Here is a 25219-nt window from a genome sequence, read left to right on the forward strand (position 1 = left end):
ACTAAGATATATAGTATGCATCAAAACTGTGGAGGCTAGGACAAACATTAAACCAGTGGTAAACAAAAGCTTGAGGAGGTGAAAGAGTTTTCTTATCTAGGAAGCCGAATAACCAACGATGGACGGAGCAAGAAAGAAATAGTCAGTAGAATAGAGCAGTTAAAAATGGTTTTCTACAAAGAACTTTCTCAAGGCAGAGATACTTACAAGCATTTAATTAAGGAAACAATTCATCAGATGCTACTTATGGAGTATGTTTCACTATGGAAGCGAGGCTCGAACGTTGACAGCAGCAGAGAAGTCAAGAGTGGAAGCATTCGAAATGTGGTGCTACCGAAGAATGATGAAGATAGAATAGATCGACCGTGTAAGTAACGAGGAAGTGTTAAGAGAAGTCTACTAAAAGTGAGAGAAAAGAGAAGTCTACTAAAAGCTTTAAGCAGATGACGGGACAACTTAGTTGGACACATTATTATGCATGGTGTCGTGATGAAAGCAATCGTAGGCGGACAAGTGGAAGGGAAGAAGGGCAAGGGACGGCCCCGAATGAATTAAAATAGGACAAAGGGTTATTAAGGATGTGAAAGAAAAGAAATACGTCGATATGAAAAAGATAGCGGATAATATAGAGGAATGGAGAGCTACATCAAACCAACCTCAGGATTGTTGACTAATAATTATGAGTATTAGCAGCTACTTCTACCGTCAAGAATTGAAAAATGTTTTTCTATACATAATAACACAAACTATTTAACTCATAGATATCTTTCCTCTTTAGTTGGTTTTGTTTCTTCCAAAACTGCTACTGATATGTATATTTTTCTGAAGAATTACAACTATCTGAAAGGCTATTTATCCAATAGAATTTTAGAAAAGACGTAGCCTTAGTAGGATAATAGCCATATCTAATCGAATTGTTGGCCAAATAATAAAAATCAAACTTATGTTCCCTCGACAATTTATCTTGGCGTCCAATTTCCACGATGGTAGTTAGAGGGGATTTTCAAAGTATAGAGAAAACTTTTAGCTGGAAAATAGTCTTAATGAAGGGATAACTTTAATTTCACTCACAATAATTGGAAAACGACCATAAGTTCTTGGTCACCGCAACAGGCGAAACCGGATGCAGAAGGTAATCGTGATGATATCAAGGTGTATTGAGTTCAAAATGTAGGAATACTATTTTCCTAATGCATCAAAGTGTTTTTCTCACATTTGCCGAGGACTTAGCCTTGCGGCGACCTGAAGGCAATTCCGAAAATTTTTCTCCATCATCCTCACATAATGCATACAGCTAGACCGTATTTCTCTCTTGGTTTTCTTCGAATGTGAGGTTCTCGGGTTCAGATGTTCTGGGGTTGGGCAGGATATGGAGATTCTCGAAGGTTTTATAGTCAGGAAATATTGCTTGGGTCTATTGGCGAGAGCAAAAAAGGCAAGTTGCACCAACCACATAAGCAATTAAGTCAAATTGACTCTCAGTGGGCATGAAACGCATAAAAAATATGCGAAGGTCGACTTTGGGAAAGCCCGGTGACGGCTGCGCCCTTCATGTGGACCAAATTTTGAAAGTGATCGTACGTGTGTATGTTGGAGCAGTGCATGCCCTGATGTCGAGGGACAACTCACACTTCGAAACGTCGGCCGAGATGGAGTTGGAGAACCTGGCCCGGTTAATTCCCGATAAAGCTTCCTGGAGCCATAAGTATAGTTTAAATATACGTAAAATGCGAATCGCTCTACCATGAGCGCCGCGAGTGGCATCTTATGTCGACCCATTGAAATAATTGCACGGCGGGAGAGGACGCATTTAGCGGATGACTGAGCCATGGACTGCAGCGGAGCATTCTGAGGTCAGCCACTTGCATTTGTCTCTACCCTCCGCGCGTTTGCATGGATTTACCACTGTCGCCACTGGCGTCAGAGCGATCCGGATTTCAAGAGAAAATAAGTGATAGTTCCGGATCTTAACATAAATTTCAGTTCGTAACTAATGATATAATCCGTCAAAATCATAACCATCCAATACTATTCCTGGTGTATGCAATTATTCCATTCCAAATATTTTGAATAATTAGATCTCTCCACTCAACGCCATGCTTCAGACACTCCTGACGGTCAATGCAGAAGCGACACTAGGTATTACGACATTGAAACTGAGCATGTTGCAGACGGCCAATTAAGATCTCGGGGAAGAGTTGTGAATGAATTTATAATGGGGCACAACAATGGCCCCATTTGACTCGGCTTGACAAGACGGAGTGGGAAAGAGCTCCCGATCACATGAGAACATTGGAGAAACAAGCGCCGTGGATTCACAATGCATATATACGGCAGCGAGAAGGCGAAAGGGGCGGTTGGAAAAACGACAGGGGTTGCGCCGAAGGCATTCTAGTTCCGGAGGAGGGAGAGAGGAGGCGGTAGTATCGGAGGCGAAGAGATAAGAGAGAGACGGGGGTAGACCAGCCATTTGAGTTTCAAGTTTCAATTTTTGTGCAATACCAAACCAATGACCACTTCAAGAGCACCTGCATTCTATTGTTTTCTCACCACCTCGCCGATTCCACCGACCCCTTTGGAAACGTAACAATACTATATCAAATTTCTACAGGGTGAAATAGGGCCTCCTCTACGCAAATTGGTACATATTGGAGAATATTCTCGTAGTAGTAATGGGGAAGCATTCCATTATACTAAATGTGATACTATAACTTTCAGTGTGGCTCAGTTGGTCCAGCTCTAGCCTGACCTTTTCCTTCCGGGGGCAGCTGGCTGCTTTCGTAGTCCTTGAGGAGATTCTCGAGGACCATGGTGATGTTGCGGCTGACGACGTCACTGCCAGAGGCAGGGGGGGTCGAGGAGGCCCTCTTGTGGTGTAGGGCCCTGGGGGAGGGGGGCTCTGAGAAGGGGGGCCTCTGCCGGATGGGCCACAGGTCTTCATCGCTCCCGTCCAGGGCCCTGAAGCTCCAGTTGTAGGCAGGGATGGGAGGCGGCAGGAACAGGAACAGAAACCTAAGAACAGATTGAAAAGGGATTAGGGTGTGCCTTCAGAGAAATCGAAGCGCAATAACTTTATAACTCACAGGAATCAAATGCCATGGATTTCCAAATCTCCCGCGTCAATGACGGTGGAATTCATATCTATTGCAAATGGAAATAATTACCCCAGTCTAAGAATCGCACGACGGGCCTTGGCCTTAACTGGCTACTGCAAAAACCACTACTTTATTTGGTCCCTTGGTCGCAAAAGCGAATTTTCGAGGTTCAAAGCGAGCGGAGTTGGGCTCTTGCGGCCACTACAAGATGGTAACGCTAAGGAGAGAGGACTTCCAAAAAGCAGTAACCAATTAAAAATCACCGAACCTATCTAAAGCTGCGCATTAAATTATATATGATGAATTTAAAACTAACAAAGTTCAGGAATCTAAGTATTCTGACCTAGCGAGGCTGGTTTCCTTTAGATCCTTTCTTCGTGAGAAGGGAGTGGAGGTCTCTCGCCTGAGCGTCAGAATGCGTCGTCGTTTCGAAGCGAATGGAATCTCGCTTTCTCCTTGAGTGGGCGCCAATGACCACTAACACACGAAACCTGGACGTAAGGGGGTGGCTTATTTACTGTTTATTTTTCTCCGATTCTTAATTTCAACCCCTTAAAGCGTGCTTTTAGGCAGTACAAGATGGTAATTAGTTAACAAATCAAGTCCTTTGATCGACATTTAGCGGTTAAGCACATGAACATTAAACCTAATGTTAATCGATTTTCTCAAATTAGCCCAATGCCATAATTTCTGAGGCTGAAATGAAAAGTAACAAGAGACCTTTCGCACCTCAATTCACTTCGTTTTTACGGCCGTTTTCAAGCAGTAAAATCTTTCAGCGTCAAATACGACGGCCCTCTTACACGCTGCGACCCCTGTGCTGGCGATCCAAACTGGGTGGGTGTGCACTAAAAGTATTTTAGCATGTTATCTTTCATAAGACAACAAACGAAGTTGGATCGTTCACTCTGAGACCGATCCGATCTCGAAATTTAATACGCAAAATCGGTGGATTACTGGTACCATTAAGTTATGACTAATAAAAGTCTTTCGCCTTAATTAGTCTTTATTTCATAACTTTAAAATGGAAATTTGCGAAAGTTGCTATCCACTTTCATGAGTAAGTTACGCCAGAAAATTCTGGTTAAATAAGTCGTTCTGAGCGACCCGGAAAGAATCTCAAAATGGAATGTTTATGACAAGGAAGCACGTGAGCGGAGCCGAGGAACATTGGAAAGCAGTGAGTCAGTGACGTCATAAGCTTATCAGCGAAAAGGATATGGACCGTCGATAATTCACCACTAATGTCTCGAGCAGAAGGCGAAGAAACGGAATTATACGAGTCTTTCTATTTCCTGATTCTATCGCAATCGACAGTTTTAGCAAAAATGTTGAACGAAGCCGTTATTATTGTACACAGGTTTTTGCAAAGATATTTCCAAAACAGTATTTACTTTTAGGGTACGATTCGTGTATTTTTTAAGCAAATCAATTTTATTGCAGAAAAAAATATGAGACATAAATGTCTTTAATACATCTTTCCACAGCTCAGAGGTACATCGTTTTGTTGGAGGGGCTGCAAGAGGAGTTGAAGGCGTGTGCTAGTTGACAAGCAGTTAATCTCCCCACGAGCGGAGCGGCTTCCTCAAGCCATACAGACAGTTTACGGATCATAAACACAATCAACAGGTGGCCAACAGTGAAAGCGAAATTCTGCCGCGCTTCTGGCGGCGAACCGAGGAACTACTTTTCGGAAATTTAACCGCACTCATCGTCTTTAAAGAGGTTTATAAGTGACTGCTAGGGTGCGCATTTTGTTTCAAATGTTTTTCTTTCACTTATAGCGACCTCCTAGAGCTAAGAAGCAGACTAAAATAGATTAAATGTAGATAATTCACAACAAATATTTTATATTAATACCACGTGCTTGGATCTCATTTAGAGAATTTATTTCATAATATCTCACAGACTATTATGACGAAGTGCCTCTGTTACATTTTTATAACCACGCTCATGAAAATTTCGTCCTTACATATTCGGAAAAGATAATTACCACTACATGGCGTCATCTTTCACCATCCAGGAACAAAATGTTTCCAAATCATTGCATTTTAAAGGAAACGTGTAAGTTCAGTGTATGCTCATTGTTGTTAGTTCGACCATTTCTGCGCATTGCAACTTGGCGTGAGGGTGGCCACAACCCATAGAGGTTACTGGAGGGGGCGCGCCCTATCCTTTCCAATAGCGGGAAGTGAAGCCAGGGGGGCGTGGCCAAATTGCGCATTTAGCCATGATGCAGTGCCCCGCTATAACACAGAGTCTTACGGGGCAACGACCAATTTTTGCTTTTAACTCATAAAATAATGCCTTTAGGCATTTTTCGCGAAAGGTACGATGAAAATTAATAGTTATACATGCCCAAAGAATAAATTTATGCTGGATCAGAGCCCTTGTGACCTGCAGGAAGACAATAATCAACGGACAATGAGGTGTTTAGTCAAGCATAATTGACTCAATGTTACTAGCAAAACAATGGCTGGCAATTCGAAAATTGCATTAATTTCAACTTAAGGAATCTTAATCCGGAAATTAAAGATCGATTGAATATGTTGCTATGCACCTTCGTTACTTCTACGAACATAGTAGTCACCATTGAACTCGTCATGAACTGCTCCTGTACGATAGAAATATTGTCCAAACCCGAAGTTAAAATAATTTTTACGACATTACGCAGAAATAACTCACGACTTTGTTTCATATAATTCCATTTTCACCGCCAAAGCCCCAGAAAAAGAGCAGTGCTCCCTCTCGTAATGCAAGTTAGAGCACTACGAGTGTGTACGTCCGCAGTTAAGCACGCTTAACGGACGGACGAAAGATTACCAAATCACTACGTTTTCCATATAAATTATTTTATTTTTACTACCCAACCCTGGAAAATATCCATACTACATCAAGTAATGCCCCTTAGCACGCGAGTGAACTCGTCTGAGTGCGTGCCTCTAAATTTAACTTGACGAAAAGGTCGAAATATTACGATTTTCAAAGAAAAATAAAATCAAGCATAAAATTTCATTTAATGGGAAAATTACAAAAAGATTAATTCACGACACAAAATAATTTTCACATTGTTCAAGTAAAAGATTCAACTTTGGCAGATCAACAGCAAATGTAAACATACACAATGCATGGGTGAGGCCAAAAATGCAAAACCGATCTGCAAACAGTATAAGGCGATTGCAATTCATAATTTTTCCAGTGAGCAACTGCCACTCTTCATGATTCATCACAGGAAAGTAAATGGTGAAAGGTTTTCGGAAATGGCTTAATAAAAGGACCAGCAAACTTCCAAGGATATCCTGAAAAAAGTAGAAAGGCTGCGAAAGTGAATATGTATAGGTGGAAAAAATTTCCTCTACAATAACGATTATTTTTATAAATACACCAATTCCAAAAAATATTACTATAGATAATGTATTTAAATTAAGGTACTAACAATAATTACCACTTCCTGCCCCGTAAAGTGTAACATATGCTGAGAATAACAATCAAATAATGTAATTAACAGTGTCCGGTGATGCCTTAAGGTAATTACAAAGGGCAGAAGCTGGACTTATGAGAAAATTGACATTGTTAACTGCCCGCATATTCTTTGTAACAATGAAGTGTATTCTACCTAATCGCCTCTTTGAACCCTAAACATTCCTCCCCACTCTATGACTACACAGATGTTTCAAATTTCTGACCTTCACCAACGCCCGCTCCTTTCATGGTTGCTATGACTTCTCTTCCTACCTTCCCCATTCACTACCCTTAAGGAATCTCTCGACCCCCCCTCCTTCAATGACCAAACTTTTTAGTCAAACTGTCTCCCCGCTCCCTTGCTATCCTTCCCACCCCAACCTTCTCTTGCTGGACGGTATATATAAAGCGAGGAAGGCCAAAATTTGTACCTTGATAATGACACTACGTGTCGAAACTCGTCGCATTATTTCCCATCGTTAATATTATACTCGCAACAAAATAGTTAACATGACACTTAAAATATTATACTCGCAACAAAATAGTTAACATGACACTTAAAATACAAATAAAATACTTAATTACTACCGTTGACTAATAACATTATCAACTATTCACATTAAAAGGCACCCCAAACGCGAGCACGTTGTAGGTAACAAATTCAATATGTATCAGGTGTACTCGTCTCACGGATCATCTTATTGCACGCACGCATTCGTTCCCACTGTCCGAAGCAACCATCTAACGATTTGATCGTTGGATCATACTCCCTCATAGAATGATTCTCCAAAGTCGTTAGAACATTAATAGATTTGCTTGGTTTCGCTTTTTAGTAGGGCCCTCTGTTTCTATAGCGTTGACGTGTTTTCACCGCCCCGTTCCTTCCGCTCCTATCCTTATCCCAGAGGCGTCGTCGGGCTCCTATCGCGGCGGCGCCTCTTTCCTTTTTCCTTCCTGTCCTCCCCCTCCCCGGGTGATCGGGCGTATAAGCCACTGGCTTGGTTCCCGGCCCCGGTGCGTTGTATCCTTCGAAGGGTTCACCTAGAACCCTCATACTCTTTGTCCGAAGCAACCGATCCGCATCGCAACCAATCTTGCCGACGAATCCGATTCCCAATTCACAGCTCCTCATCTCTCTCGAACCAAATTAGCTGCTGAGGACGAAGTTCGAGAGTTAATTACAAAACTACGATCATTCTCCAGTCGCTCACTAGATGTCACCACGCACTCAAATGGATTTACCAAAGTTGGCGCTCGTGTCGCTCCGCGATCCGAATTTCCCGAAAAAATTAACTCTTTTCAGAGCAGTCAACCATCATTTATATTCGATACCACGGAATATATCGTATTCATCATTTTTTCAATGTTACTCCCCGCGATTGCAAATATTCTATAGTAAATATTTTGAATAAATGTACGACACTGCACTAATCGCCGCACTACAGACACTTTATAAAGACCGAGTGATCAAAGAGGCGAAAAGAGAAATCAAGCTCCTTCGGCACGAATTCGGCCTCCCTCTCGCAGTTTTCTCGCCTTTCATATCGAGAACAGATCAAGGGAACTGGCACCGATCGTGGACAATGTAAAGCATCAATCATTTCAACTCTCCAAATATCTTTAAAAATCGATCCGCAGTTTCCTCCCAACTAATCCTACTAATAATTACGACTCCTAATTCACTGCTTTATCGGTCTCTCTCTCGGCTCTCCGAGGAGGAAGTTCCAGCATCACGCCCTTGCAATCTTCATCTTGAGTGAACGGCGCGTAACTCAATTGCTTTCCTTCTGCTCCTATTGGATTCATCGCTGCAATCGGATTACACTCCCTGACGAACGGCGCCAATTTGAAACAAGGAGATGCAAAAGCAATCCTCAATTTCTCACTCGATTTTTGCGAGAGTGGAATCGAATTTTCTACACGGTTTTCAGCCGTTAGAGACTTGCGGAATACATTTATGCATTCGTAATAAATTAATGTGCCTAAAGTTTCCGTGATAGAGCACTAAAATAAGGATGGGATTAACTTATAGAGACCTTTTATTATCTTTTTGAGACGACGGAACGGCCTACAACGCATTGGCAAAGCAAAATGTCTGGTAAGTGGGGAGGAGAAGTAAGATGATAGGATTTACTGGATAGAATGAAAGGCAGGGATTGTAACTGGAAGGGGATATCGTGCAGTTGTGTTAGGTCCAACGCCTGCTTATGATGAACGTGTGACTTAAAGCAAAAAAAAAGAATTCGCTGCCGTTTGGAGGTATAGTAAGGGTGGAATATTCAAGCACATTAGAGAGAATTCGGTAACGTCTGTTCCTGCTATACATTAGCTTTGAACCTCAATATACATATCAAGATCCAAGAGATACGATAAATAATGCGAGGAATTTTGCCGAATGAATAGGTATGGAGACATCGCGAGGCTAAATTATGAGTGAAGCTCTTTAACTACCCCTTTCTGCAATTCCCTTACCTGTAAAATGTACCCATTAATATAGAAGATACGTAAACCCCTTGACACTCTAAATACTATATGACTCATTACCATTAAAATTTTTAAAAATCAATTGCAGGGAATATCAAGACGCGTAGAAAACTCTAAATAAATAAAAACCATTGAAGGAGGAAAACAAATTTTTTGATCAAAATATTCCACAACTGGGAAGACATTAGCATTCCACGTTGCCACCGCTTTTCTTAAAATTGAGTGCCATTCAAAACATAAAATAAAAACCAAATAGTTAACACGAGAACAATTACGCAGTAATCCCATAGAAATTGTAAAAATAATGATAAATTTTTAAAAATTAAGTAACTTCCTCCTTTGAGGTCAAATGTATTCACGTACAAACGAAATATATGCGGTGAGTAACCAAAGACTGCGATATGAGTAAGGGAAATTGAATTTCTTGAGAAGCAAAAGTGGTACCACAGGCTTTGTCCTATAATAACTTTTGAAGCTGACTGTGCAATACTTTGAAAAACCTTTCCACGGAAGCCGAGCAAAATTTTGTGTTAAACTGTGATAATGACAGAGGCGCCTTTCCGCTCTCTCTAATTCCTGTGGAAATGAACGTGCGACTCTTAGCACGGCTTAAAACGACTCTTCATCTTCCGACCAACTCGGATAAATTTGCGAGGAGTTCGGATGAATCATTGAGAGTGTGCGAGAGGAGCTCAGCCTTCGGAGGGAATGCCGGGAATGATTTTCTCACGACTAGAGAAAGCGAGCCGAGTGTTGGCGAGGCGAGAAAAGATGAAGACGACACCTCGCTGTGTCACCTCGCTATGTACTACGGCCCACCCATCCATTTTGCCGCACATGGCGGCCATTTTGTTTTTCCTCTGGGGGATTAATCTCCCTAATGGAAGTCGTCGCGAGAGGTTTAAATGGTCGTCGGAGACGGAAGTAATAGAACAAGGGGTGCCAACCCTGTGAAGACGCGAGAGTTACTCACATTAAGGAGGATAATAAGGGAGCTTTTAGATGCCATGTGTGCCGCGTTTTCACACTTGCCTCGGAAAAAAGTAATATTCCCTCCACTAAGTGTACATTTCAACACCTTCAGTAAATATCCACTCTTAAAGCATTTGGAGATGTAACTTGATTTCTGTCTCCTCGAAATCGAAAGAAATCATTTAAAAATGAAAAACCACCTACAAAAGATTTAATTAGTGGATCTCCTTTCCAATGTAAAAATGCATGCCAATACGATACACTGATAATGTGACGATATAATAAACAGTTCTTTGAATTTAGAGAGTGCAAAGAACATTGTATTGCTAACAAAAAGTGAAACTATACAAATGATGAGCGCCTGGAAAAATTCTCTATTAATTAGAAAACCACAAGAATAAATCTAATAATTAACCACTAGTTAAAATGCAAATTTGCAAGAGCATCTTACATCATAAATAATAATAACGATAATTTTATTAAGTATTTCTTAGTATACATTTCTTAGGAAAATGTTTCTGAGGTATCGTATGAGATTTGATTTCACATTAACCTAAAAAATATAATAAATGCGCCATGTAGAGTAGATTCCATCGCTGTCGGTAAATATGCATTCATTAAGCGTTTGGAGAGGCAACATGAGGGAAATCCGAAAATTAAGAGGAATTCTGAAAACCCAGAACGCAGTCACAAGCCAACTCACCGAAACAGCCGTTACAGATGTTTTTTCTTTCCTCCATTTCGGTTTTTTTCTTACTCTCCATGTCTTCTAATAATCCAATTAGCCCTAATCCTGATCCCCTCTTATCAATTTTCGTATCAATTCGTCAGGACCCGCATTATTCTAATTCGCGTCACACAGCAGGCCAATTGAGGTCAGCAGATATTCTTCCAATAACTATCAACCAGTCAATGAGGTTTTGCCCTATGGTGATCAGCCCACATCTAATTAATGTTGAACTTTGAACTGCTTGTTTTCGTTGAAATGTGTTCACGGAATAAACCTACGTTCGTCGTTATTGGGAATCTCACCCCAAATTGGGAATTTGGGAACCTCACCCCAAAATTTTGCATTCATATCACATTCTATAGTTTAATAATGCAAATCAAACAAAATATCGATGCAATCTTGAGGAAAAACAACGTTTTTATTCCTTAAAAATCCCATTTGGTTTTTCCGAATGACCACCTGTAGAGAATTGATGTTTGTGATTTAAGCTCTCTCAAATAAAATTTTTTATTAATTATTTGAGCTATGGCATGGGTAGCTACGCTTCCAAAGTTTTTTTATACAATCTTGGAATTCCAAGGTGGTGCCAGTGGCAATATGGATGCCGTGCATTCATATCATTCACGGAATCGTCAAATTAAATTAGAACATGCTCTAATTTCATTCGAATGATCACACGAATGACAGGACATTTCCATTTTACACGTTGAATGATGGGTCATTCGCAAGATCATTCAAATGAACAAGCAAAATGTCGTTCTTCGTGTAAAACGGTCTTAAAGCAATCACTCAATCGGCCAGTCTCTAAAGTATCTCCATAACCACCGGGATTCGAACCCCGACCCACAGAGTGGACTTCTCCATATTCAAGAGATACTATGAATAACTAGAGATTACTCAGCCCCAATTTGGTTTATCGCCTGCCCAACAACTTTGCATCAGTTGAATCGTCCAGCCAATTTGAAAATTTTCGTCATCGCACTCGGATATGCCACTAAATAATAATCTGTCCTTTCGCCCCTCCGTCGAATGTTTCGTGAAATGAGGCCCCTCCATAGAACTTGAAATGGTCTCAAATTCCGTTCAAATGGCTTTCTTCTCCCCCATCCCACATGGCCCCCCTCATACTAAACTCAACAGTTCTCTCCCACACGCTCCAAAATTTCAGCTCTCAATTTCTTCGTGTTCACCATCACTGTGACTTCAGCTCCGTCACCTCGCAATCAACCTTCTCCCAATTGACCTCTCCTCCGCTAACTCTGCATTCGGATCCTCCCTCGTGATTGGCGTGCACTCACATTCCTTCCCTTATAAACTGTCCTCATACCGTTCGTAGAAATTCTGTCAATTTGCCATTTCTACGAGTTTCCATTTTCTGCTATTTTTTCGTTCTTGTGTTTTCTATTTCTTTTTTATTTTGACCAATCAAGTGTAAAATGCCTTGGTGCCGTTTTTGGGATATTTAAAAATGAATAAAATATAAAAGTGGGTACATCATCCATGCCCAAAATTGGGTAGAGCTGCTAATTGGATGAAATGAATCTTAGAAGTGTACCTATGTCCTAAAGCAAATCAAAATGAGAAACAAAGCATCCAAAGGCGATTTTTCGGTTGCCTAGGCAATCATGATTGGGGAGGAAAGAACCTGTTTCGAGTGAGAATGCGGTGAGTGAGGTCCATTTCCACGTGAAACTCACTATACGTCCTCCTCGGGACGCCTCCTCCTCCCCAATGACGGTTGCCTTTACAACCGAAACATCGCATTCGGAGACTTTTACTCCTTTTTTAATCGCTTTAGTACGTACTCTTCTACAGCTGTCCAAACTAAAATTTTGCCTTGCCTTACTTACATATTTAACCCCTTCTAACCCAGAGCTACTCCTGAGAAAAATCAAATTTCAACACTTTTCACTATGAAAACTTGAAAATTTTGCTCTCAATGACCATAATCGTGGCAGCTATATATCTCGTCATTGCAGTTTACATCACAAAATAATGCTTAGTTAAGATATGTCCTAAAATGAGAAGAAAATTTACACATTTTTGATGTTGGTTAGAAGCAACATAGGGCTATAAAGGGTTAAAATGAGGCAATTTCAAAAGTCTCAACCTAGCGATATAATACAACCATAAGTGAGGTATACTATGCTCAGGAACAGTTAACATGTGTGAAAGACGGCCGGGATGGTTTCCTCCACAGATGTGGTCCCGCATGGAGGAAGGGATGTGATGTGATGGGCATGAGATAGGATGGATGGAAGGGGTGTGTGTGAAAGCGGTGAGTGTGTGCTCCAATTTGCCGGGGGGCGGGCAGCTACTCACTTGCCTCCGTCCCTCTCTCTCTCTTCGGAGAGGGCGTTCGTCTGAATGTGAAAAGAAGACGACCCCGCGGGACGGAGGCAATCTGAACACCCCTTCTCAAACCCCCCCCCCCCCCCAAATCGGAAACCGATCCGAGCGCGAGTAGCGTGGGCGAAAGTTGAAGGGCGGAAAGCGACCCCGAGACGACATGCATAAAAGACGCGAGGATTCTCGACGGATCCGCTCTCGTAATGGCGAAACCAATCCGTATCAAATGACGCGTCGCCTTGGAAAAGTTACACCGCGACAATTGCAATTTCCTCGTGTCAAGAACTGCCCACTTAAGCCTCAGATTGGCCACATTGAAAACAAGATCTATGGAAAGTTCTCACAAGTACGTACACTGACAGACCTTTTATATAGTATGTATGATAAGGAAAGGTTACTGTCGAAAATTAATGGGTAGTAAAGAAAAAAAGAAAGCATTTAAAATTTGTAAAATTATTCAAAACACAGGTTCAATAATTGCAGTCACTAAGTTAAAAGCAGAATCATGCCATCACCGATCCAACGTCGGCATTCTCATCATTTTCGGCATATTCTCAACCAAGGAAAATGCAGTTCTCTTATTCCTGCTCCCTCGCATAGTTCTATCACATGGAGATTGAGACTTCATCGCCTTTTTTTGCCCTCTCCAACCACTCCATATCCGCCCATCTACCTCCTTGCGATCTAGTAATGCCAGGCGAAATTCACCAAAAACCTTTTTACGTGTGTACCTCATTACTCAGGTAATTTAAAAATTACACATGCTAAAGGAAGATATTATTAGAATGTGAGGAATTATATTATTTCAAATTACAATTATTTGGTAAAATAATTTAAGTTTTAACCACGGTTCATCGTAAACGTTTCTAACATGGATGTCTGTAAATGATATTTACACTGCTCTGAGATGAAAATTTTTCGAATACTTTTGAAACCATTTCATATTCATACTCAGATTATTGATAAAAATGATTCAAAACTCAACCATCCACCAATTCCCATCGCTTTATTATTACGACAAGCCAAAAGTCGGCGAAAATCCTCTTTCAATCATTATTTTACCATTAAAACATTGGATTTCACTTTTCAGACATGGGAATTCTATCTATAAGTATGAACATGCTATAAATCTGACTTCATTTTGACCATATGGAACGCGATAAAAGGTTTTTAAAGCCACCTCAATGGGCATGGAAGGAATTGTGATGACAAGAGGCCATTTACAAAATCTAAGAAAAAAAATCGCGTTAAATTGATTTGATAACCGAGTTCCACCAAAAATTTATATAGAAGTCGTTTATTAATCGGGATAAAATCGAATCCCCATCGAATCCATTCCGCAGAGTGACTCCGTTATTTTATTTTTCCGTCAAAACTGGAAATATAATAGTGTTCTAAATGATTTTTTCCGGAATCGCTCCGATGGATATCTTTTCCTATTTGCTCGAGCAATCTAAGACTAGCGCGTCTCGAGCGGCTGCCGCACTGATTCGACCAAAAGCTCGTTAACTTTTTCAGTTCGCTCGACGCAGGTTTCGACGAATCGCAATTATTTCCTTTGCATTTAAACCAGCTGGCGGATTAGTTATTCCGCGCCACATCCCATATGCTCACTGCATATTCAAGGAGTGGCCTGAGCGTGAAATAGAACATCACTTACACTTTTACATTTTATAATAATACCTCCACCCAGCGAAGGAATACCTCCACCAGGAGCGAATACCTCCACGCAGAAAGCTGGATGAATCCTAGCCTAGTCAGGCATCTGTCACAAAGATTTATCTCACGTGCTCCGCAACTTTGATTCCAACCAAAGCGACGCCATTATGTTATATAAATCCACTGCAACTCTTATAAGAATTGTGCTTCCGTGCTCGGCTAAATAGTTCAATTATTGCGAGCATTTACATGTATTTTTCTCAGCATAATATTTGACCTTTCATCTTGAGGAACTCCTGCGTACATAGAGCAGAAGTGTGTGGTTGCCGAGGGAGTCTTCAATTGCTTAATACGCTTTTACCTGCAGTGCAGCTGAATGGTACCCATCCATGTGATCAGTGAAATTCATTCGCCGCATTTATTTCCATTTCATTTCCAATCACCAATCAATTATTCTGCTGCTTCACTGACTTATAATGATGATGTCGCTAAGCGATGACGCTGATCGAAGCGTTTCTGTTAATGGTCGCTTTCAATCCTATTCCTACATTAATCCCTTCTAGACTTGATCCTAGAATGAATACTAGATTTCTGTGTACGGTATTTCAAAAGACCTTCTGCGGTCATGAATATTCAAAAACTATGAATTTGAACATCGTAGGAGACACCCGAGGAGAAATGAATGTGATCTCAGAAGAGGGTTTTCCAAAAAATATTCATCTGATTCTGCTTCCCTGAGAAATATACATTCGAATGACTTCGATGCATATTCCGTAGAATCGGGAGTTTTTTCCCAGATATTATGTACAATGAATAATTAAAGCAATACTGTCTCATCTTTCGAATTTTAGGACATACTGAGAAAAGCATCCGCCTCTTTATCTCCATCACTTTAAAATTTTCTTGATGGTTGGCGAAAATAATGTTTCTTATTACCTTAAAAATTAATATTCATGAAAAAAACTTTTTCCCTTATAATGGAAAATTTTTGAAGTGCTAACCCGAGTGCTAGAGAGTGGAACCTTCAACGAGCTACGCAAGACGCGGAATGGTAAGCCAGCTATAGTAACTTGTACTCTGCTTCACTTACCCCATAATGTTTACATCAATCTCAACCCCATCTGCAAAGAGAAGACCGTTATTGCAAGCAAGAAAAAGCAAGATAAACTCTTATAATTTTTATAAGCAATTATTCAATTGATACGAAACTAATAAATTCACCAAAAAAATCAATGAAAGCGATCGAGAGAACTTGGAGTCAAATTTGAGAGTTCATCGTAAATTTTATTGACGTACGTAGATCATTCGGATGAGTGGTGATTATAAATTGAATGAATCGGAATAAGCCCTTAAAATTTTACGTAAAATCGATTTTTCATTGACTGCATTTGTTCCTTTGTGAGATAATTCTCTCAGAAAAATTCCTGCTTGCTAAAAGCTTGAAGTTCCCAATTGCTGGTGGAAGTAATTAGCAATGAATAATTGATGACAACTGAGCAACGCACTCGCTGGAAACATACGTTTACAATATTTTCGGGCAACGTGTAACTGCCACATACACTGTCTTTTCCATCGGCCACGTGCCCGTTGAAAACTCGAAATCTATGTACCATCTTGAATATTTCAGGGTAGAAGCCGTATGAACATTTCCGTACGTCTCAAATTTGAAAATCTGACTTGAGTCTTTTCTCAGACAAAAAGGTTATGTATTTGAAAGACGCGTATATGTTGACAAGGATAAACTATTCATCCTGAGAATTTCGCAATGGTAGCGCATATTTTAAACAGGCGTTTTTCACTAAAAAATAATAAATTACCAACGGCTGAGTGCGATTGACTTTGCGCCGAATTCAAGTGGACCCAATAAGGGAAGCCCATAATCGCCTCAGCTAAGACCTCTTGCATGCAAGAAATGTCTAGAAACCTAAAAGTTTAATGTCGTTGACCTATATCACTTTCACCACATTACAATGGCCTTCTTGTACATAGAGAAACAACTATTTGGATGATTCTTAAGGGAGAAAAATGCGGTCCGGCCCGCAGCTGTCTGCGAACAATTTAAAATGGAAGTTGATCATACGTAATCGGGGACATCTGGTCCACACACACATCAAAAGGCATTCTCTCACTGTGTGTCATTGCAAGAAGTTTCAATGGCGGACGAGGTCTTCGCGAATGAAACCCAAATGCTAAGACGCAGGGAAACCACGGTGGACGTCGTACTCTGCACGGCGGACACATTCAAAGCCGCCTCTTGCAACACTTGGAGCGATTACTCGATCCTGAACTGCGCGCGCCGCCATTCCAACGCGAGGAGATCCCGCTGACACTTGACACGATTCCGAAGACAGTTCGTTTGAATTTAAATTCTCCACATGAGGATCGCATTTGTTGCAGCCGAGCGCACTTCGGTACGTTTAATACGACCGATCCGCGGGTGTCTCTGTATCCCACCGCTATATTGTACCGCGCAGTGGAATATCTCACCCTGACTGGATCCAATTACAATTTCGCGACGGTTCGGCCCATTATGAGAGCAGGGACCTGGGAGAGCACCATGATGGCAGCAGAAGAAAAATTGAAGACTCTCTCTCTCTCTCTCTCTCTCTAAACTGAACGAATTCTCTCTTTTTTTGGCAACACGAATCACTTGTTAAAACTTATGTTAATACCATTAAACAATTTCTCTCTGGTTCGTGAGCATTATATTTAATGGAAATGAAACTTTAAATAAGATAAAATGAACTATCAACTAACTGCTATCAGCTAACCAGACCTACCAAAGATCACTCAACAATAAAATGTTGCCGCTTCAGTAGTGGTCGCATGAGTTATTTTCCCGTTAAAAAGCCGTTTGAGTTTTAATAAATGATATTACTGATACGTACGGAATTAATTCGGATCGGTTATTGATCCATATTTAACCAAACATTAACCTTAAGTTTCTCCTTGATACGTAAGTTATTTTATCGCATACAGCAGTGTCCCTTATGCTAACCCCCATTCCCCGCATACAAATATCATGTTTCTGTTTCATGGCCGGATGATTATTGAATAGGAATCGGGTCCTCATTCATGCATGCAGTTTACAATTTGACGGTAACTAAGGAAGGTTGAAAGATGATTTTTAGTTTTAAAACGTTACATTAGAAGAAAAATAAAAGAATATGGAAGTGACATGGAGGAATAACTGATCCGAAAAATTTTGTAGTAGTAGTAGTGTTTGGATTTAGGGTGCGTCGACGGCTTGTTCATTTTGCACCACTACCGTGTGATTTAATTACAAAACTTATGTAGAAAGTGATCCACTGCATATGATGTCTTCGTAGAAAGAGTGCGCATAATTAGACTTTATTAAAAATATTTATTTCTCTGAGGAACCGAAATGTACAATTTAAGTTGGTAGGGTGGTCTCCTAAAAGGGCTTCTAGGTCTCCCCCTAGATTATTCCGTCTTCGCGCTTCGCGGTACTTAACACAATCTATCAGGATATGTCTAATATTTAACGGGCACCTACAATCATCGCATTGGGGAGGTTCCTTCTCTTCGGTAAAGAAATACGCATGGGTCAGGGGGCTGTGCCCTATCCTCAATCGTGTACCCATAAAAATCGTTTAAATAAAAATTTTGTATAGAGCTATAACATTAATTTAAAAAACCTTATGTATAGAACTATAACATTAATTTTAAAAACCAAGGGGCTCTTTAGCCTAAAAATAACCTAGCACATTATTGGCATTAATCATGCTCAAAAATTAATTTAGAAATGAATAACAAAAATAGTCGTACGTGAATGATAGATACCAAGACTCCATATTATGAGTACCACCCCGAAAATGTACTTGAAAACAGCTCATATAAACGATTTTAACGACTGGCCGATCCAAACAGATAAAACAATTCTCAATAATAAACCATAAATTATGTTGATTTACAAGGAATATAAAACATGTTACATTTTTGATAACGCAATACCACTCTCGTATAACATTGAAAGACAATAGCCGGAAAAATAAACAAGATCCAAGAATAGGGTAGTTTCCTTCATCAAAGAAAACGAAAGGCATCGATTGAGATTCTTAACCCACCATTAGTGTATTCGTAATACATAAATTATTTGGTTTTAGAAATCCCAGTTTAGACGAATGGCAAATTTTAACCTCATTTGAAAAAGGGCGGATTGGCGCCAATGCAATTTCGCTCCACGTGACGTCACAGGGACCTAGTTTCTATACGAGTAGATAGGAGTTTTACATCGTCTGAGATTACTAATGCATGCATGAGGCACAGAGCTCAGGGAAACATCTCTTAATAATCACACATTAAAAAACCTAAGTTCGGAAAGTTTCCTTCGTTTGATAGGGGAATAATAATCCTTATTTAAGCCAAGCGCTACCAGCTAGCAGGGTACTCAGCTGCCTGTTAGCAGCCTGCGTCGTATCAGCGCTTAAGCCTCGCCCCAAGGTCACCTCGCAAGGCGGCAGGGGGAACCAGAAATACGTCACACGGACTTTTTCCCATTATTCCTACTTAGCCGTCGCGTTTTCGCGCGCTTGAAATTTTTCACTTTTCGTTTAATCGCGAGAAATAGATATCGTCATTTAAAAATCTGTAAGTGTGAAATTCGTACTCCAGGAGTAATAATTTTTCGATTTAGGCAATAAAAAATAATAGGAAACCACCCTTTTGGCGATAGAAAGGAAAGAAAATGGATTATGGAAAAGGCTTTCATAGCACCTATCGTCATCTCTGCCACCAGTATCATCCAGAGACAAATACAAAACAGTTTTACAGTACTCAATCTTAATCAAAATACATACATCAAACTGCAATAGGCCATGACAATCAACTTGTCACAGAAAATTTCTCGACTCAACAGAACAGTAAAGGGTTACTTTGGTGGGAACCCGTACTTTTTACCAATGAAGCTAAGAGAACTGTAGAAAATTTAAAGAAAAAATAATTATAATAACTATCATTGTAACAATAATAATAATGTCATTAACGCAATTACGTTCACACGATTTTAAAATAAAAGGTCGACAGCACCTTTATCCAGGAATTCATAAACTTAGAAGCATATACTTCGATTTTCAACGGAACTGCAGAATCTAGAAAAGGTTGACCAATTTATTTGTTCTGAGAATGTACTCTCCACAGAATTTTTCCAGCCACCCCTCCGCTTCTTCTCCATTATATTCAATAAATAGGTTAATCTTCATCTATCTCCACATACTACCCCGTAAGCCGCCTAAAAGGAGTGTGGCAGGGTGGTGATATAACACCAGACGTATTCACATAAAAATGCTAAAATAAAATTATGACTAGTGTCTCGGAATAAAAAACAATGTTAATAAACCTAAAAATCCCAAAGGACCAGAGAAATGCATTGTTAAACATTCAAAATAATAATATTCTTTACCCTTTAACAATGTCATAACAATAATGAGAAAAGAGGGGGCAAAATTTCACTTATCAGTCAGTCAGCCTTGTTCTGCCGAACAACATGAGCATATTTCATGGGGCGGGGGAGGGGATGGGGGGGGGGCAGTTGGAGCACCACGTGTTCACATTCAGAGTTCCACACAATAACTGGCGACGAGGTTACGACTGACTCAGGCGCACACAGACAAAAAAGAACATAAAAAACTACGCCCTCCAGTGGCAGTTACGACAAGTAAAAATACTCCTTGTTTACGGAACAACTAACATTTATTAAAGTACTTTATGGTTCGGGGGAAAAACGAATTCCCATAACTATAAGTTTTGTAAAATATCTCTCTTAATTTATCACTTCTATCGGACCTGGAAATATAATGTGGCTCTAATATTATGTTCTCTGTGTCGCTCTTAAAGATGTCCATTCTCAATGGATCAAGCAATCTAAGCCTATCGCGCAGCCTTCGAGTCTCCAGCGGCTCCCAGCCTAATTCGTTCAAAATCCGCGTCCTCTCTTAGTTCGCTAGCAGCAGTTTTTGACGGATTGATATAATTAACATTCTGCTGTGATTTCTTCACCACAAAATTTATCATTATATTCCCGGGTTTATTGGTGCTAGTGCTATGAAGGGATAACCTGGAATGACCTTAAATAATAAGAGGGCGATAATTCTTTCATGCATTCCGAAAGAGATAAGAGTAGGTACTTCACGCGTTATTATACCACAATTGTTCCAATTAATATTTCAGCCATGAATGTTACATTTGGAAAACCTAAAAAAGCCGAGAAAATTACATAGAGGGGATTTCATACCCACAATTCATTTTTTGGGGCCGTCAAACTTTCGCTTTCGGAAAAGCAACTTTGGATCTAAATCAGACAGGAAATATATAAAAGTAAGCACGGAAATACTACGAAACCCCAAGTTCCTTGGGCGCAGTCGTAATCTTAGCCTATTTATGGTGATGTGTGAGCTGGCTGAGGATGGGTGCTCTTTAGACATTTTTTAAAGGGAGGGGGGGGAGGAAGGTTATAAAAAAGGGAAGTTGATGACGAAAGCGGAAAAAAAGGACTTTATTTCCTCTCTCTCTTGTTCAGCTCTCGAGTGGCGTTCGCCCTCTGGAAGACGAGAGGGATGGGGGTGGATCCATGATGCACGGAGAAGCCACGGGGGGTTGGTGGCCCCCATATAAGCACTCTCAGGGGCTGGGGTCGATCGGGCCCTCATTCGCCCCTTTACTCCATCCGAGGCCCATCAGAGGATATTGGTGCATGGATCATTGATTGCAAGTCCCCACACCCCGGCGTAATAATATACGAAAGCATTAAAGGTGGTTGCAGCAACTGGGGCAGATATGTGTATATGCTGTTATCTCCAATATTATGATGGGTAATCGAAATTTTTCTAAAATTATATACTTATAAACACACTATTTCATGAAAATCCATATTCATCTCTAAGAAATTGATGTGCACTATACACTACCGTGGATACATACAAAAATTCACTTGCAACCCATGCGCTCACCACTAGCATCACCAGAACAGAAGTTAAAGTACGTGAAGAGAGACAGCATCATGATTAGATTATATCGACGTCTAAGGCTTACAGTCCAAATTGATGTTTTCATAATAAAGACAAATACATATCACCACGTTCCTACTGGTGTTTTCATAGATACAAACCAGGACATACCTGATGACGATGTTAAATGTTCACACCTTGGCAGCCGGAGAGTAAAGCAACTGATAAACAGGACAAGCTGATCCACTCTACTAATCTATGGTCCTGACTCCATCTATCAACGATTGTGTGCAAAATTAATCCATGTGCATTCAATATCCAAATTCAGACAAAGTCAATGGAGCATCTACTGTCAACAGGTGTACAGTTAGTCGCTGGGTTCAGAGGACAAGGACATTAGAAGGCAGTTCGGCGGTGGTCCAAGATTTGCAGCGGTCAGGGAGACTATCCACGGCTGTCGCACCTGACACGCTGCAGCGAACTGATGTTGCTATTGCCAAGAGGCAGAAACATTTATTAAAAGGCATATGTCAACACATTAACAAGCCTCAAGACGTGCTTCCTGCGATTTCGGCGCCATGCACCCGAGGAGATGTTTTGATTCAACATGATAACCCTCGACCCCACACAAGTTCGAGGACTGCTGAACACATGGCAAAACAGGGTTTGACATATTACCCCATCCTCTCCACAACCCTGAACTGGCTCACTCGGACTTCCACTTGCCTGAGCCATGACAAGATACCATCAAGGAAGACATTTCGAGGGCAACGAGGACGTGATTCACTCAGTGAAGAAATGGCTCCATGACCAGAAGAGGGATTCGAACCAACAGGGCAAACACGCTTTCCCGCTGGAGGAGGACCATATAACGCGGCGCAGATTATGCAGAAAAATAGGGTGAATAGTTAAAAAATCATTCTTTCGTGGTGTGATTCTCATAACGTTCAATTGATAAATGTTGAAGAAAAAAAATATGGTGCATTACTTTATGGGCAACCTTCGTAGATACAAAACTTTACATAATTTTTTATGTGTGATCTCGTCGTGGCAACTGAGGGTAACTGAAGATGATAAAAGATGAGAAGAAGTGACTGTCACGTTGTAAAACTCCTATCCTCTCGTGTAGAAACTAGGTCTCTGTGACGTCACGCGGAGTGGAATCGCATGGGCGCCAATCTGGTCTTTTTCAAATAAGATTAAAATTCACCATCGCCATTCGTTTAAACTGGGATTTCTAAAACCAAATAATTTGTATATTATGAAAACCCTAATGGTGGGTAACGAATAGCAATCAATGCATTTCGTTTTCTTTAATGAAGGAAACTACCCTATTCCATTTCATTAATTAGAAATTTTCTTCGCAATCTTTATTATTAGGCATGTGATGGAGCATAATGTTGAATACGATACTCTCCATGTACCCTTACGATTACAAGATGGTCGCCTGAGTGTATAATAACTCATTGCTTGGACGCGGCATCCCCGTGAGAATGATCCGTTCCCTTGAAGCGTCGAGGCATTTGCGCCTCGTCTCGAGGTATTCGGGGGCAATTGAGGGTACGTGATCCAACAAAAGACAATCGCCACCCGCTTCCGAACTCGGCTTCCTTGACGACGGCACGCCCAGTGAATAGCACAGAATGAATAGCACACTTCAGGGGGGAAGGAAGCTAAAATTGGCTGCGACCGGCCCTGTTACTTGGTTACCGCGAGTAGGTATAATATGCCATGTCATGTTTTAAAGCATACCGGGACTAGCCATGATGATAACTTTACGGGAGTCACCCGCAATGCACAATTGTGCGAAAGATCCACAGAGAAAAAATCATTCGCCTTGACCGGGATTCGATCCCGGATTGGATTTCCGGTCGAGTGCTTTAGCCAGTTAAGCTACCGAGGCGTCTGTGGATGCCGAGGCCCTGTGGATATTTTTTTTGAATGATGAATGATTTTTTCTCTGTGGATCTTTCGCACGATTGTGCATTGCGGGTAACTCCCGTAAAAGTTTTCACCGCGGCTTGTCCCGGTATACTTTAAAACTAGTCTAGAGCGAACACCTCTTTGTGTTCTATGTTCGGGCCTGCTCTCCGGCTGTGGCGCTGTGCGCACGATTTGGACTGCTTGTGGCATCATATGCTCAGCAGTCCAGCAACATCTTGTCCGGTAGTGACCGAAAAATATCCACAGTGAATAATGACGCCTCGGTAGCTGAACTGGCTAAAGCACTCGACCGGAAATCGGGGGATCTGGGTTCGAATCCCGGTCAAGGCGAATGATTTTTTCTCTTTGGATCTTTCGCATGATGCCATGTCATATTGAGTGATGGTATTCCTTACGGATGAAAGTAAAATGATCATTCAAATATGTATTGAAGGCTCCTCCTATTCCTCGTTTGTCCCTCAACTATTTCCTTCTAAAATTATAGAGTTTCCTGTCGAGCGGACGGATTTACGTAAGGATGCTCAGGATGCTTTTTTTCCTGTTACGTAACCGGAGCTCATTAAAGGAGAAATTAAAGATTCCTCTCCCTCATCCTTAAAGCAGAATATAGAATCGCTTTCCATTAATGGTCTCCTCTGAAAAGACAAACCTCGGATAATGTTCAACTAACATTCCCTCGCTATTCAACGTAACATCCGATTATGGTCACAAAAACTATAAATATTATCAGATGTTAAGGTCATACATTCGAGTGAAAACTATCCTTTTTATTCAAAGAGTGCTACTCCATAATCCGATGATGAAAGCGAACAACAGTGAAAGTGGTAGTTTAAACTTTACGCCTGATATACCACACACAAGTACGGCCACACCGGACTTGATCACGGCCAACTCACTTTCGATTCTCACGCGCGAATCCTTAAACACCGAGTCATCATTCAGGAAATATCAGGTATTATAGTCATTAATTTATGCATACTAAAAATGTACAATCATAACTCACATTCCTGATAAATCATTGCAAACATTAAGTTGTGTCTTATTCAAACAGAGAACATTGAGGATGAGTTTCATAATTTGGTGTCACATTCTATTATTTAAAAAAAGAGTTGTTTCCCTCCAACTACTACAGAATTATCGCCTACAATATTATTACGATCTCTTAAAACGAATACATCTACAATATTAGTCCAAATTACAGGTTTTACGTAGTACATTTACGTTCTGATTCATTTATTTTGAGGAAAAGGAAGTGATTACGGGCTCTCAAAATTAAGCATACCGTCTCATGGATACTCTCATCATTCCTAGTGTGACCACAATCGCTAATGTAAGGGGTCTGTACTTATGATTTGGTAAACTTTGCTCCTCAATAGTTGAATGAGACAGCAATTAATAAATGCTGGTTTCGTCAATGAAATATTTCAAAGTGTATGATAAAATTTTTATTTAGGATAAAATAATCTTTGCCCAAGAAATCGCACAACATGATTGACCCGAGTATAGCACCAGCATTTCTCAACACTTTGACAGTAATCCCTGACAATTTTTTATACAAA

The 25219-nt window shown here is 40.6% G+C and overlaps 1 protein-coding gene across 1 annotated transcript in view; it reads right to left on the reverse strand.

Moving 5' to 3' along the window:
* LOC124162014 (gamma-aminobutyric acid receptor subunit alpha-6-like) overlaps positions 1 to 25219 on the reverse strand; it is an 85728-nt gene that overhangs the window by 54235 nt on the left and 6274 nt on the right. Inside the window, exon 2 of the mRNA XM_046538333.1 lies at positions 2750 to 3012. Within this exon, the coding sequence (XP_046394289.1) occupies positions 2750 to 3012 (263 nt within the window). The remainder of the gene's footprint in view (positions 1 to 2749; positions 3013 to 25219) is intronic.

Source organism: Ischnura elegans, chromosome 7, assembly GCF_921293095.1.
Source record: "Ischnura elegans chromosome 7, ioIscEleg1.1, whole genome shotgun sequence".
Lineage (NCBI taxonomy): Eukaryota > Metazoa > Arthropoda > Insecta > Odonata > Coenagrionidae > Ischnura > Ischnura elegans.